General features: G+C 37.0%; 1 protein-coding gene across 1 annotated transcript in view; it reads right to left on the minus strand.

The window, feature by feature from the left end:
- The window catches only part of LOC112850736 (complement C5-like), a 41,797-nt gene that overhangs the window by 11,900 nt on the left and 15,345 nt on the right, over positions 1-14,552 (minus strand). Inside the window, exons 11-16 of the mRNA XM_086683886.1 lie at positions 14,079-14,264; positions 11,512-11,715; positions 10,294-10,503; positions 10,050-10,199; positions 8,456-8,585; positions 1,109-1,171 (exon numbers count right to left, since the gene is read on the minus strand). Coding sequence (XP_086540012.1) covers positions 1,109-1,171; positions 8,456-8,585; positions 10,050-10,199; positions 10,294-10,503; positions 11,512-11,715; positions 14,079-14,264 — 943 coding nt within the window. The remainder of the gene's footprint in view (positions 1-1,108; positions 1,172-8,455; positions 8,586-10,049; positions 10,200-10,293; positions 10,504-11,511; positions 11,716-14,078; positions 14,265-14,552) is intronic.

Consider the following 14,552-nt stretch of genomic DNA (forward strand, 5'->3'; position numbering starts at 1 on the left):
TTATAATAATGTTATTATCATCATTATTCTACTAATAATATTATCATCATTATTATTAATGACATATACTAATGACAATATTATCATCGTTATTATTAAAGCACAATATCTGTAACTCCTTGACATTATTGATAGTATAACTAAAATGTAAGTGCTATATTAAAATCAGTTCTCTCTGTCTCAAAAATAAATAAATGTTAAAAAAAAAAAGGGGCGCCTGGGTGGCTCAGTCGGTTGAGCGTCCGACTTCAGCTCAGGTCACGATCTCGCGGTCCGTGAGTTCGAGCCCCGCGTCAGGCTCTGTGCTGATGGCTCAGAGCCTGGAGCCTGCTTCCGATTCTGTGTCTCCCTCTCTCTCTTCCCCTCCCCCGTTCATGCTCTGTCTCTCTCTGTCTCAAAAATAAATAAATGTTAAAAAAAAAAATTTAAAATCAGTTCTTTCACACACATCTTCCAAGTGACCCGGACAGGTTCTGAACATCCAAAGGATAGAAGTAGTGCCCAGCAGAGCATAGCAGTCACTAGTGTAGTGGGCTTTGCTGTCAATCTGACCTATGCCACTCACTAGCCCAAGATGTTGGACATGTTACTTATTATTAAATTCTCTGGGCCTTGATGATTTCATCTGGAAAATGGAGGTAATAAGAGTACCTACTGCATGAGATTGGTGTGAGTGTTCAAGGAGAAAATCTGATTATGAGGCATCCACAGTGCCTGGCATGTAGTAAGTCCTCAATTAGCATTAGCTATTATTTCAACCTAAAGTTCATCAGACCTAGCTTTTGTGAGAATGTGGGGGGAAGCTACACATTTAACTGCTGCACCAGCTACTCTGAGAGAGAGGAAGATCTATGAGACAATTAGAAAGCAACTCTATCATCACTATAGAGAATGGCTATGGTGGTGACTTATTTCTTTTAAGTTAAGACTCTGTGGAGTAAATGTGTGTTAATTTAACCAGTTTGCTTCACTTGTATAAAGATCAAAAGCTGGGTGTGCCTACAGATCTTTTCATCTGGTCTACATCAATTAGCTAGAATGAGAAAATGTAGCAGATCCTGGATCACTTCATCATAACCTCTGAAAACAACATGAAGCTTTGGAGCACCTAGACTTTCTATTTTGTCTTTTAATTCTCTTCTTGATCTGGGAATTTTCTCCAACAATCCACCTGTTAAAAAACAGAGAGAGAGAGAGAACATACCTCAGAATAAATGCTTCCATCAGATTATCTAAATTACCAGTTCACAGAATGGACTGTGTATATTTTATCAGAGATCTGTTCTATTTCCCACAACAATTCTGATCTGTATACCAGTAAAACAGAGATGTACAAGAGCAGAGTAAGCATATTTTTTGGTAGCACTATTATTATTTGTTCTTTGCTAAAGTATGACCTCAAGAAGCTCAAACATAATAAGACAGAAAGTATAAAATACACACATTTTTAAGGTGTTTGTTCATCTGTTTAAAACACTTAGTGAGTGCCTTTTGTCTCCCAGTTAGGAAACAACAAAAATCAGTAAAATCCTGTCCCTATCCTGGATATCACAAAAATCTAAAGACACGAAATATGGTGGCACAAAGACAGACACTCAGATCAATGGAATAGAGAGCCCAGAAATGGACCCACAAACGTATGGCCAACGAGTCTTTGACAAAGCAGGAAAGAATATCCAATGGAATAAAGACAGTCTATTCAGCAAGTAGTGCTGGGAAAACTGGACAGCGACGTGCAGAAGAATGAACCTAGACTACTTTCTTACACCATACACAAAAATACACTCAAAATGGATGAAAGACCTAAATGTAAGGAAGCCATCAAAATCCTTGAGGAGAAAGCAGGCAAAAACTTCTTTGATCTTGGCCGCAGCAACTTTTTACGCAACATGTCTCCAGAGGCAAGGGAAACAAAAGCAAAAATGAACTATTGGGACCTCATCAAAATAAAAAGTTCCTGCACAGCAAAGAAAAAAATCAGCAAAACTAAAAGGCAACCAACAGAATGGGAGAAGATATTTGCAAACTACATATCAGATAAAGGGTTAGTATCCAAAATCTATAAAGAACTTACAAACTCAACACCCAAAAAACAAATAATCCAGTGAAGAAATGGGCAAAAGACATGAATAGACACTTCTCCAAAGATGACATCCAGATGGCCAACTGACACATGAAAAAATGCTCCACATCACTCATCATCAGGGAAATACAAATCAAAACCACAATGAGATACCACCTTACACCTGTCAGAATGGCTAACATTAACAACTCAGGCAACAACAGATGTTGGTGAGGATGTGGAGAAAAAAGATCTCTTTTGCATTGTTGGTGGGAATGCAAGCTGGTGCAGCCACTCTGGAAAACAGTATGGTGGTTCCTCAAAAAATTAAAAATAGAACTACCCTAGACCCAGCAATTGCACTACTAGGTATTTATCCAAGGATACAGGGATGCTGTTTCAAAGGGGCACATGCACCCCAATGTTTATAGCAGCACTATCAACAATACCCAATGTATGTAAAGAGCCCAAATGTCCATCGATGTATGAATGGATAAAGAAGGTGCAGTATATATACACAACAGAGTATTACTTGGCAATCAAAAAGAATGAAATCTTGCCATTTGCAACTATGTGGATGGAACTAGATGGTATTATGCTAAGCAAAATTAGTCACTCAGAGAAAGACAAACATCATATGACTTCACTCATATGATGTTTAAGACACAGAACAGATGAACATAAGGGAAGGGAAGCAAAAATAATATAAAAACAAGGAGGGGGACAAAACATAAGAGACTTAAATATGGAGAACAAACAGAGGGTTACTGTAGGGGTTGTGGGAGGGGGGAAGGGCTAAATGGGTAAGGGGCATTAAGGAATCTACTCCTGAAATCATTGTTGCACTATATGTTAACTAATTGATATAAATTTAAAAAATAAAATTAAAATTAAAAAAGAATTAAAAAAGAAAGACATGAAATAGGGGTTTCATTCTATTAATATTATAATGTCAGACTGAGTATAAAGGGAGTGTTAGGTGCTGAATCCAGTTTTCCTCCACAAATTCATATGTTAAAGCCCTAACCCCCTGTACCTCAAAATATTTGGAGATGAGGTTTTTAAAGAGGTAATTAAAGTTAAATTAGGTCATTGGGTGGGCCTTAATCCAATATTGGATGGGTCCTTATAAGAAGAGATTAGAACACAGATACATACAGAAGAAAGACTGTGTGAGGACTCAGGGAGAAAGTGGCCATGTGTAAGCCAAGGAGAGAAGGCTTAGAAGAAATCTATCCTACTGACACCTTGACCTTGAACTTCTAGTCTCTAAAAACTGTGGGGAAACAGTTTCTGTTGTTTAACCCACCTGGTCTGTACTACTTTCTTTTGACAACCCTAGCAAATTAGCACAGGGGGAGAGGTCATTCTCCAAGGCCAGCTTGGGAATGGGGTTGGAAGAAAAGGTGAAGCTTGAGCTTTTATGGCAAATGATAGGAGAAAGGCATGCTAGGCAGTGGTTTGACAGAACAAGACCCCCTCTAAGGTGCTCCCCAAGAAGACAAGTGAGGTCTGATCACAGGGCCCTAAAGCAATGCAAGAAAGGAAAAGATCCGGAAGCAGTTTAATCTGACCTAAGACAGACTCTCTTCCTTAGAGGGACTTGGATGCTGGTGGGGGGAGGGGGGGGTTCATGCAGAGCGCTGACAAGCTTATCAGAAATGTGTTGTGGGAGTACAGGATGGAAAAAGATATCCCATGCAAATGGTAATCAAAAGAGAGCAAGGGCAGCTATACTTAGACAAAATAGACTAAGTCAAAATTGTCACAGGAGACAAAGAAGGATATTATATAACAATAAATAAAGTCAATCTACAGGAATATATAACAACTAAATATGCATTTAACATCAGAACACCTAAATATATAAAGCAAATATTGACAGAACTGAAGGGAGAAATAGGCAGCAATATAGTAATAGGAGGAGACTTCAGTATCACACTTTCAATAATGGGTAGAACATCCAGACAGAAAATCAATAAGGAAACAGAGGACTTAAACAACACTATAGACCAAATAGACCTAACAAACATATACAGAGCATACTAACCAACAACAGCAGAATATATATTAATCTCAAAGGCACACAATCCTTCTCCAGAATAGGTCATATGTTAGGTCACAAAATAAGTTTTAACAAATTTAAGAAGACTGAAATTATACCAAGTATCTTTTATGACCACAATGGAATGAAACTAGAAATCAATAACAGAAGGATAACTGGAAAATTCACAAGTATGTGCAAATTAAACAGCATACTCTTGAACAACCATTAGGTCAAAGAAGAAATCAAAAAGGAAATTAGATAATACTTCAAGAAATAAAAACAAAAATTCAACATGCCAAAACTTATAGGATGCAGCAAAAGCAGTACTAAGAGGGAAGTTCATAGCAATAAATGCCTAATTTAAGAAAGAAGACAGATCTCAAATAAACAACCTAATGTTACACCTCAAAGAACTAGAAAAAGACCAAGCCAAATCCAAAGTCAGTAAAAAAAGAAAAAAAAGGAAAAAAAAGAAAAGAACAAAGATTACAGCAGAAATAAATGAAATATTAAAAAAAAATCAATGAAACTAAGACTTGGTATTTTGAAAAGATAAACAAAATTGGCAAACCTTTAGCTAGCCTAACTAAGAAAAAAAGAAGACCCAGATAAGTAAAATCAGAAATGAAAAAGGAGACGTTACAACTAATGCCACACAAATAAAAAGGATCATAAGAGACTACTATGAACAGTTGCATGCTAACAAACTGGATGACTCAGAAGAAATTAAATGGATAAATTCCTAGAAACATAAAACCTACCAAGATTAAATCATGAATAAACAGAAGGACCAAAAACCCCTATAACTAGTACAGATTTTGGGTCAATAATCAAAAACCTCCCTGAAACCAAAAGTCCAGACCAGATGGCTTTACTGGTGAATTCTACCAAACATGTAAAGATAAATTAATTCTAAGCCTTCTCAAACTCTTCTCAAAATTAAATAGGAAGGACACTTCCAAACTCATTTAATGAGGCCGAAATTACCATGATACCAAAGACAAAGACACCAACAAGAAAATAAAATTCCTTGATGAATATAAGTACAAAAATCCTCAACAAAATACTAGCAAACAGAATCCAACAGCATAGGAAAAGGCTCAAACACCATGACTAAGTGGGATTTATACCTGGGATGTAAGGGTGGTTCAACATATGAAAATCAATTAATGTGATGCACAGTGATGCACCACATTAACAAATAAAGAAATAAAAGCTACACAATTGTCTCAATAGATACAGAAAAAGCATTTGACAAAATTCATCATTCTTTCATGATAAAAAAGTCTCAACAAACTGGGAATAGAAGGAAAGTACCTGAACATAATAAGGGCCATATATAAAAAGCCCACAGGTAACATCATACTAACATCATACTAAATAGTAAAAAACTGAAAAGGGGACGCCTGGGTGGCTCAGTCGGTTGAGTGTCTGACTTTGGCTCAGGTCATGATCTCACAGCTCATGATTTCGAGCCCCTTGTCGGGCTCTGTGCCGACAGCTCAGAGCCTGGAGCCTGCTTTGGATTCTGTGTTTCCTTCTCTCTCTGCCCCTAACCCACTCGCATTCTGTCTCTGTCTCTTTCAAAAATAAATAAACATAAAAAAAAAAAAAGAAAAAACTTAAAAGCATTTCCTTTAAGATCAGGAACAAGATAATGATTCCTACTCTCCATCATTTCGATTTAACATACTGCTGGAAGTTCTAGCCAGAGTGATTAGGCAAGAAAAAAAAAAAGGCATTCAAACCAGAAAGGAAGAAGTAAAATTGTCCTTGTTTGCAGATAAAATGGTTATATATATATAGAAAAAAAAACTGCATAAAAAACTATTACACTAATAAACTTATTCAGTAAAGTTGCAGGATAAAAAAAAATCTACATAATCAGTGGTGTTTCTATACAGTAACAATGAACTATCCAAAGATGAAATTATGAAAACAATTTAATTTACAATAGTACCTCTCCATAAAAACCTTAAGAATAAACCTAGTTAAGGAGGTGAAATATGTGCTTGCTGAAAGCTACAAATACTGATGAAAGAAATGAAAGAAGACACAAACAAGTGGAAAGACATCCCATGTTCACAGACTAGAAGACTTAATATTGTTAAAATGTTTGTACTACCAAAAATGATCTACAGATTAGATGCAATCTATCAAAATCCCAATGGCATTTTTTTCATAGAAACAGAAAAAGCAATTCTATAGTTCATATGGAAGCACAAAAGACCATGAATAGCCAAATCAATCCTGAGAAAGAAGAATAAAGCTGGAGGTATCACACTTTCTGATTTCAAGCGATATTACAAAGCTACAGTAATCAAACAGTATGATCCCAATATAAAGACAGACATGCAGACCAATGGAACAGAATAGAGAGCCCAAAACCAAATTCATGCATATATGGCCAACTGATGTTCAATAAGAGTGCCAAGAGTACACAATGGAGAAAGGAAGTTCTCTAACAAATGGTGTTGGGGAAATAGGATGCCCACATGCAAAAAAATAAAATTGGGCCCTTGTTTTATACCATATACAAAAATCAACTCAAAATGAATACAGATGTAAATGTAAGATTTACAACCCCCAAATTCCTAGAAGAAAACATACGGGAAAAGCTTCATGACATTGGTTATAACAATGATTTCATGGATATGATATCAAAAGCACAGCAACACCATTTGCAATGACATGCAAGGAGCTAGAGTGTATTATGCTAAGTGAAATAAGTCAGAGAAAGACAAATACCATATGATTTCACTCATATGTGGAATTTAAGAAACAAAATAGATGAACATTTGGGAGGGGGGCAAGAAAGAGAGAGAGGGAAACAAGTCATAACAGGCTTTTAACAATAGAGAACAAACAGGGTTGATGGAGGGAGGTGGGTAGAAGATGGGCTAGATGGGTGATGGGTATTGAGGGCACTTGTTATGATGAACACTGGGTGTTGTATGTAAGTGATGAATCACTGGATTCTACTGCTGAAACCAGTATTGCACTGTATGTTAACTAGAATTTAAATAAAAATTTGAAGAAAAAAAATATTTCTGAGGAGCTACAAAATAAAAATAAAACAACAAAAGAACAGCAACAGAAATGATAAACAAGTAGAATCGCATCAAACTAAAAAGCACAGCAAAGGAAGCAACTAACAGAGTGAACAGACAACCTAGGAAAGGGAAGAAAATATTTGCAAACTATATATGTGATAAAAGGTTAATCTCCAAAATACATAAAGAACTCCTAGAACTCAATAGCAAAAAACCTAATAACCCAATTGAAAAGTGGGTTAAGGACTCAAATAGATATTTCTCCAAAGAAGATATACACATGGCCAACAGGTATATGAAAACATACTCAATGTTACTAATCAGAGAAATGCAAATCAAAACCACAATGAGAAATCACATCTGTCAAACTGGGTATGATGAAAAAAAAAAAGATAAATGTTGGCAAGAATGTGGAGAAACTTGAACCCTTACACACTGTTGGTGGGAATGCAAAGTAAGGCAGTGAAAAACAGTATAGAAGTTCTTCAAAAAATAAAAATAGAACTACCATATGATCCAGCAATCCCACTTCTAGATACTTATCTAAGAAGAACTGAAATCAGGATCTCAAAGAGATGCTAGCACTCCTGTGTTCATTGTAACACCCATTCACAAAAGCCAAGGTATAGAAACAACTTACATGTCCATTAACAGAGGAATGAATAAAGAGTGTGTATGTATAGTATTCCATTGTGTGTATGTATATATACACACACATTATATATATATATATATATATATATACACACACACACAACATATATGTGTGCATATGTATACATGTAATACTATTTAGCCTTAAAAGAGAAGAAAATTCTGCAATATGCACTAACATGGATGAACCTTGAAGATATTAAGCTAAATGAAATAAGCCAGTCACAGAAAGGCAACCAGCATGGTTCCACTTATATGAGCTATCTAAAATAGCCAAGTTCATAGAATCAAAGAGTGGAATGGTGGTTGCCAAGTGCTGGGGGAGGAGACAATAGGGAGTCACTAATCAAAAGGAATAAAGTTTCAGTTAAGCAAGACAAATAAGCTCTAGAGATCTGCTGTACAACACTGTACCTATAGTCAACAATAATGTATTTAACACCTCACTTAATTTGTTAGTAGGGTAGATCTCATGTTCGGAGTTTTACCACAATAATATAATTTTTTTTTTTTTTTAGTTAAAAAAATTACGCAGTGGAACAGGGAGGATTTGGAGGGAGAATTAGTATGGGTCCAGGAAAAGAGGTGTATTTTCATAACAAGAATATTCAGGTTAGTTGGTTGAAAACAGTTAATTACCATCTTGTTGGGAGTCATCTCCATTTGCATTGGTGAGGACAGTGAGTCCTGCTAAGTCAAACACTTCAGCATTATTCCTGCCACCACTTCCTCCACAGTCCTGGCCACTTTTATCAAAAGATTGCAGTATCTGTTGAGAAAGGAAATCATTCCCCACCCCCCAAGAAAAACAGTTAGTGGCCATTATGAGGAATTCTTGAATTGGGAATAATGTTAGTTGTAAGTCTCTCACTTATTAAATGTTAAAATCTAGTTCCCTGGTTTTCCCAAACCCTACTGCATTTCACTGGGTTTCACTTCTTGAATATATACTATCAAAATTCATTCAATATAACTTTGATATGGAAGTTCTTAGGAAACAGCTTACATTCTCCCTTCTTAGAGCTTTGTACAGTACATTGAATTAATAAAATATCCTTTGCATAAATGTATGAGTGAATGAATGAGTAAACAAAACATTCACTACCTCTCATGGTCCTTTTCTAGCTCTAAATTTTGAGGGGGATCAGACCCCAGGTTTTGTTGCTCTACCCAAGATAGGGCAGAGCATTAAAATCGGTTAGGGATACCCAACGAATTATTTTTGATGACGAGGGTTGGCTCCTCTAAAGAGTTTGTGACCATGACCCAAGTGGCCCCTGAGAGTGGCTGGGGAAGGGGCAGGAGCAGACAAAACAACTATTCATGGCCACAGTGTTCATGTGTAGCCACATAGTCTCCCCCACCCCCTGTTTTTCTGCTCCCCTCTCCATACCTCTTCATTGACTTTAATATATTCAACTCACCAAAACCCCAGCATTTTTATTCATATCCCTGCCCTGGAGTAAGAAATTTAATTTTATAGATTTGCTTAAAAGGTATCCACACACACATGCTGCTCTCTGAGAGTCAATAATGTTATTTTTAAAAAATGGTTTAGTAAACAAGATGATGTCATCAGTCTCTGAAAGGAAGCTAGTTTGGAATTGATTGCATCTGAAGGTTTCTGAATGTGGATCTAATTACATTTTAGTTTATTCCCAGAGAAAACTGCATTTTAGCATTTAACTGAAGATATTCCCAAATAAAGTGTGTTCATATAAAACAAAATAAATTGGAGAGTAAGTTAACTGGATAATTATCCTTTATATGTCTACAAGGATAACCAAAATGGGTAACTCAGATCAAACAAGTTCACTCGATTATATCCTGTGCTGGGATTCTACTCAGGTCACAAGAAACCTAATCTGTGACTTAGTTTTCCTCATTCATAACACAGGAACTCCACTAATAAGGACTCAATACATTTTAAATATCTTTATTGTTGGTTTTTATCTCATAGGATTGTTGTAAATATTCAATGGTATAATAAATTAAAAGGTCTTACAATAATACTCAGCATATAGTGTTCAATGAATGTTAGCTGCTGGTATTGCTATCCTTAAATTTAGCTGAGAAGATAGACATTGGTGCAACCATATCTTTTTCCTTTATTTTTCTCCCATGAGTGACCCACAGAACAACGAGAGAACCATGGTGGCCACCTGGCCCCAAGCCATGTAGTAACATGTAACGACATGTAACGACAGGAATGACAGCATTTATTCTACTTAACTCTTTCCATGTTATTTTTGCTTCTTTCTTGGATGCTATTTATAGCACGGCTCACTGATGATAACGCTACCCACGATTCTGACTGAGTTTCCATAGTGAGAGATACAATTTCGCCTGGAGAATATATATCTTTATTTGGAGACAGATAGATCTAAAATGAATTGAAAAAAAAAAAAAGTATCTCAAGGTGAAATTAAACAGTTACTCAGGATGACCTCAGGCTAGGGAGAGTATCTGTGGCTCACCTGAAGCTGGTTTCTACATTTTTCTTCAATATTTAGACAGACTGAGTCAGATACTAATTCTGTTATCTGCTGTCCTGTGACAATGTAATATACCAGGAGACGGGCTGTAGGAACCATGTGCTGAGTCACAGAAAGGTTTAAAAGCTGGTAAGATGAACCTGGGAGTTTCTTCTCTGTGCCAAAGTGTATGATTTTGCCCTTAGATGAAATCTAAAAATACATAACAACAAACATCTATCAAAGTGGGCTTAAAGTTGGACTAGTAATTAGGCAGTGATTAAAAAAAAAAAAAAGAATTACTATCCCTTGGGCATCTACTATGCATTAGGTATATATAGATGGACATATTTAATCCTCACAATTGTATGTTGTGATTTTATTTATTAGCCCATTTAGAAGTTGTAGAAATTGAAGCTCAGAGATGTAAACTGCCCCATTATCTTAAAAGTTTCCTCTCTCAGAATTGATAAGGTTATTGCTTACTCCAACAAATGGCTTAGTAAACAAGATGATGTTATCAGTCACTGAAAATAAGATAGGTTGGAACTATTTGCTTCTAAAGGTTTGTTTTTGAACATGGATTTATCCAGGAAGTGAACTCTGATCTTCCTGACTCAAAGCCCATGTCTTTTTCAATATATCATGCTGCCATCCTTGTTAGTTTGTATTTTAAACAGCAGTGAGCAATGTCTGGAATCATTATATCTGTTCTTGAGCACAGGACTTAAAGTCTTCCCTTTGTAAATAGGGCATGTTCTTAAGGAATGTTAGCAAGGCCTAGCAATCTAAAACGTGGTAATGCTCTGGTTGGTCATGAAACATTGCTGAGGTCACTGACTAGTCTGGAGACTGAATGAAGGCTGTGATCAACTCTTGGCATCATGCTGTGCAGAGAATATCAGTCCAAGATTCAGAAGACCTTGAACAAAATCCTAAACATACCACTAAAAACTTGTGCAAATGGCAGGTCATTTGACCTCTCCAATTGGTTCCATTGTCCACCGAGCTCAAAGAAGTGTTGTAAGCTCTGTTATGAGGATGTTTGTGAACGTACTTTACAGATTATAAAGTGCTATGTGAGTTCATCCATTCATTCACTAAATATCAATTGGGTACTACTTTGTGTCACGTAAGAAATCATTTAAAGGATTATTTGCATAAGTAAAGAAAATGTTGCAAGCAGGGGTCTAGGTGAATGTAAGATATTATTGAGCTTACCAAGTAATTGTAGTGTGTAATCTTGTCAACATATGGACTTTCAGGGGTAATAGTTATGCTCAGATGTTCTCCCACAAGCAAACTCTTGTGACTGTCTGTCCAGCTAAGGGAAAGGAAACTTTGGCTATGTGATGAGTAGGCCACAGCTTGATAGTCATTGCTGGCCTGATATTCTTCTGGAATGTCTGGATCATCAGTTCTGACCTAAAAAGACAGTGTCAAAAAAAGTACAACACTGAGGCTTAACGTGATGATGATGATGAAGATGGTAAATGTTAACACTTTTCTAGTACCCATTTACTGTCAGGTCTGGCTTTTAGCGCTTGACATGTGTGAATGTATCCATACACCTTATACATCTCTCAAGTTTCACAACATCTTATGAAAAGGCAAATTAGTATTCTACTGCCTTAACATCATGGTAAGCCACATTATCAAGAGATTACAGAAAAGGATGTTGATTTTAAAAATAATAAAGTTAACTATGAAAATCTAGGCTATTGTAGAAGAGTGCAGTGAAGTCAAAGAAAAGATCTTAGATCTAAAGTTGGCTCTCTTTCTTAAATGACATGCCAGCTTACTGACTCATTTCCTTCTGCCACAGGTTGGCAGGAACTAGGAATTTGGAGAGGGGGAAAATATGGGAAGGGATGTAGCAATAATTCTTTTTATAAAATTTTTTAATATTTATTTTTGAGAGAGAGAGAGAGTGAGTGTGTGAGTGCAAGTGAGTTGGGGAGGGGCAGAGAGAGAGGGAGACACAGAATCTGAAGCAGGCTCCAGGCTCTGAGTTGTCATCACAGAGCCGGACATGGGGCCCGAACCCATGAACCGTGAGATCAATAATTCTTAAAAGCTAATAGAGATATTGGTTGTGAATGGAAATGGTGGTGAATAATCTCAATTCTTAGGAGAGTAAACAAGATCTGTTCTTGAGGGTAAAGTTCAGGGTCACAGGGCACTCTTATAAATATATGTGCCATGCTGTGCCAGTTCTTGAACAAGAGATTACAACCATTTATGTTTTCCATGAAGCTGAAGAATTAGATGTCATTTGCTGGGGAAGGTAATTTGATAACATGTGTAAAGGAAAAATGGTTCATGCTATTAGAGGAAAGGGAGACTATAACATTTGGCCCTTGTTTAGGTTTGGAAATAGATATACATTCAGCCAATCAATGTTTAGTGGTCCCTAACATGTGTCAGGAACTATGCTAGTTGTTGGGGACACAACGGTGAACAATATAGACATAGCTCTTGCCCTTAAGGAATTTGAAAACTTGAGGCTTTCAGAGAGTAAAGGATACCTACCCCGATTAGCACAGGGTACTTAGAGAAGGCTTCTTGCAGGACACGATTTAAAAGCTGACCCCCAAATAAGCAGGAGCAAGGGAATCAGAGAAATGGGGTTGGACAGTCCAGGTAGGGTTACAAAGGCCTTGTGGCAACAGAGCACTGGGTGTTAGGGGGCTGCAAAATTTCCAGTGAAGCTGGAGTTTGAGGAGCCATAGGAACAGTGGCAAGCAATGAGTTTGGAGAAGGGAGCAAGGATAAGGTCAATTGAGGTCCTATTTGTGTCTCAGAAAGATCACTCCACCCCCTTTGCCTCAGTAAGGAGAGTGGGAGGAGAGCGAGGAACTGGTTTGCTGTGGGGCCATTCTCTGAACAGGGCACTGGGAGGAGGTCTAGGTTTGAGGTTGGTAGTGGTCCTCAGTTTTAGACAAAGCAATGTTTAGCTTCTTTGAAATATCCAAGAAAAAAATATGGTGAAAATGGTGTCTGTAGGAATCTTGTAGGATGAGTCTTCAGCACAAGGTATGAGAGCAGATGGAATGACAGAGGAAATATGTCAAATAAAAAATGTGTCACATAAGAAGAAAGGAAGCTCTGAATAGAACCCTAAGGTTCCACTTAGAGGGCAAACTAAGGATTATTAGTCCAAAATGGAGGCTATAAAGAAGGAAGCAAAGAAGAAAAATAAGAAAGAAGAAAATGTGGCATCACAGAGGCCATAACATTGTTTAAAGAAAAAGACAATTGTCAATCACACCAAATGTCTTAGAGATGGAAGAAAGACAAGAACTAAAAACTATCCAGTGGTCATAGCAAATGGCTGATGGATATCTTTGGTGAGAGCAGTTTGAATGATATGGTGGGGGCAGAAGCCAGATCTCAGCAGCCTGAGGAGGTATGGAACGGGGAGAAGAATGTAGGCTGTTCTTTAGCAGAATTAGCATGGGAACTGAGGGAGAGATGATAGCTGGAAATACTGGACAAGAGAAGACTGTATTCTTGTATCCTCCTGGCAATTCTTTTTCTAAACTTTCTAGATTTGAGTAGTATTTTGTTTAGCATAAGAAAAAATTATTTCCTAATTACAAAATTGACAGATTCACACCCTTTATGGAATGTTCAGTACACTACATGTTATTGCCTGTGCCTATAAGTCAAATGTCTGAGTTGTTCACTAGATTTGTGCATAAAATCTCACGTATCTTTCCTGTATACTCACTATGACACAGACTGAGGCGACATTTGAAAATACAACAAATGAGAATTCGGCTCACATTAAACTCCAGCGTTGTCACATCAGAGGGAACGTTAACCACAAATGAAGCTACTCCATCATTGTAATTTGTTGTGCTTTTTATTGGATCCAGTTCTCTCTTCTCCTGAGTTTTACCAACTGTTTTTGCTTTCAAGATTACCGCAATCCCTCCTACGAAATGGGTAGAGGCATCCTTCACCTGTACCTGTTGACCAAATCCATTTCATTGGTTGACATTGATTCTTTCCCAAAAGAAAACCCCTAAAATAATCCCCTCCTTCAGTCCCAAGCACAAATTTGTTAGGATTTAATTCAGCAAATGTGGTTCTCTTAAGGTCATGTTTTAACCACTCCAGGCATATATGATATGAATTACATTCAATCAGTGTACAGTTATTGAACATTTAATAAGAACAGAGCACTTCTCCATGTGCCCCATAAGCCATGGGTTGGAAGAAATTATTACCACGTCTGGATCAAGACCATTGTTTTC

This window comes from Puma concolor, chromosome D4, assembly GCF_028749965.1.
Source record: "Puma concolor isolate L17-30 chromosome D4, mPumCon1.1.hap2, whole genome shotgun sequence".
NCBI lineage: Eukaryota > Metazoa > Chordata > Mammalia > Carnivora > Felidae > Puma > Puma concolor.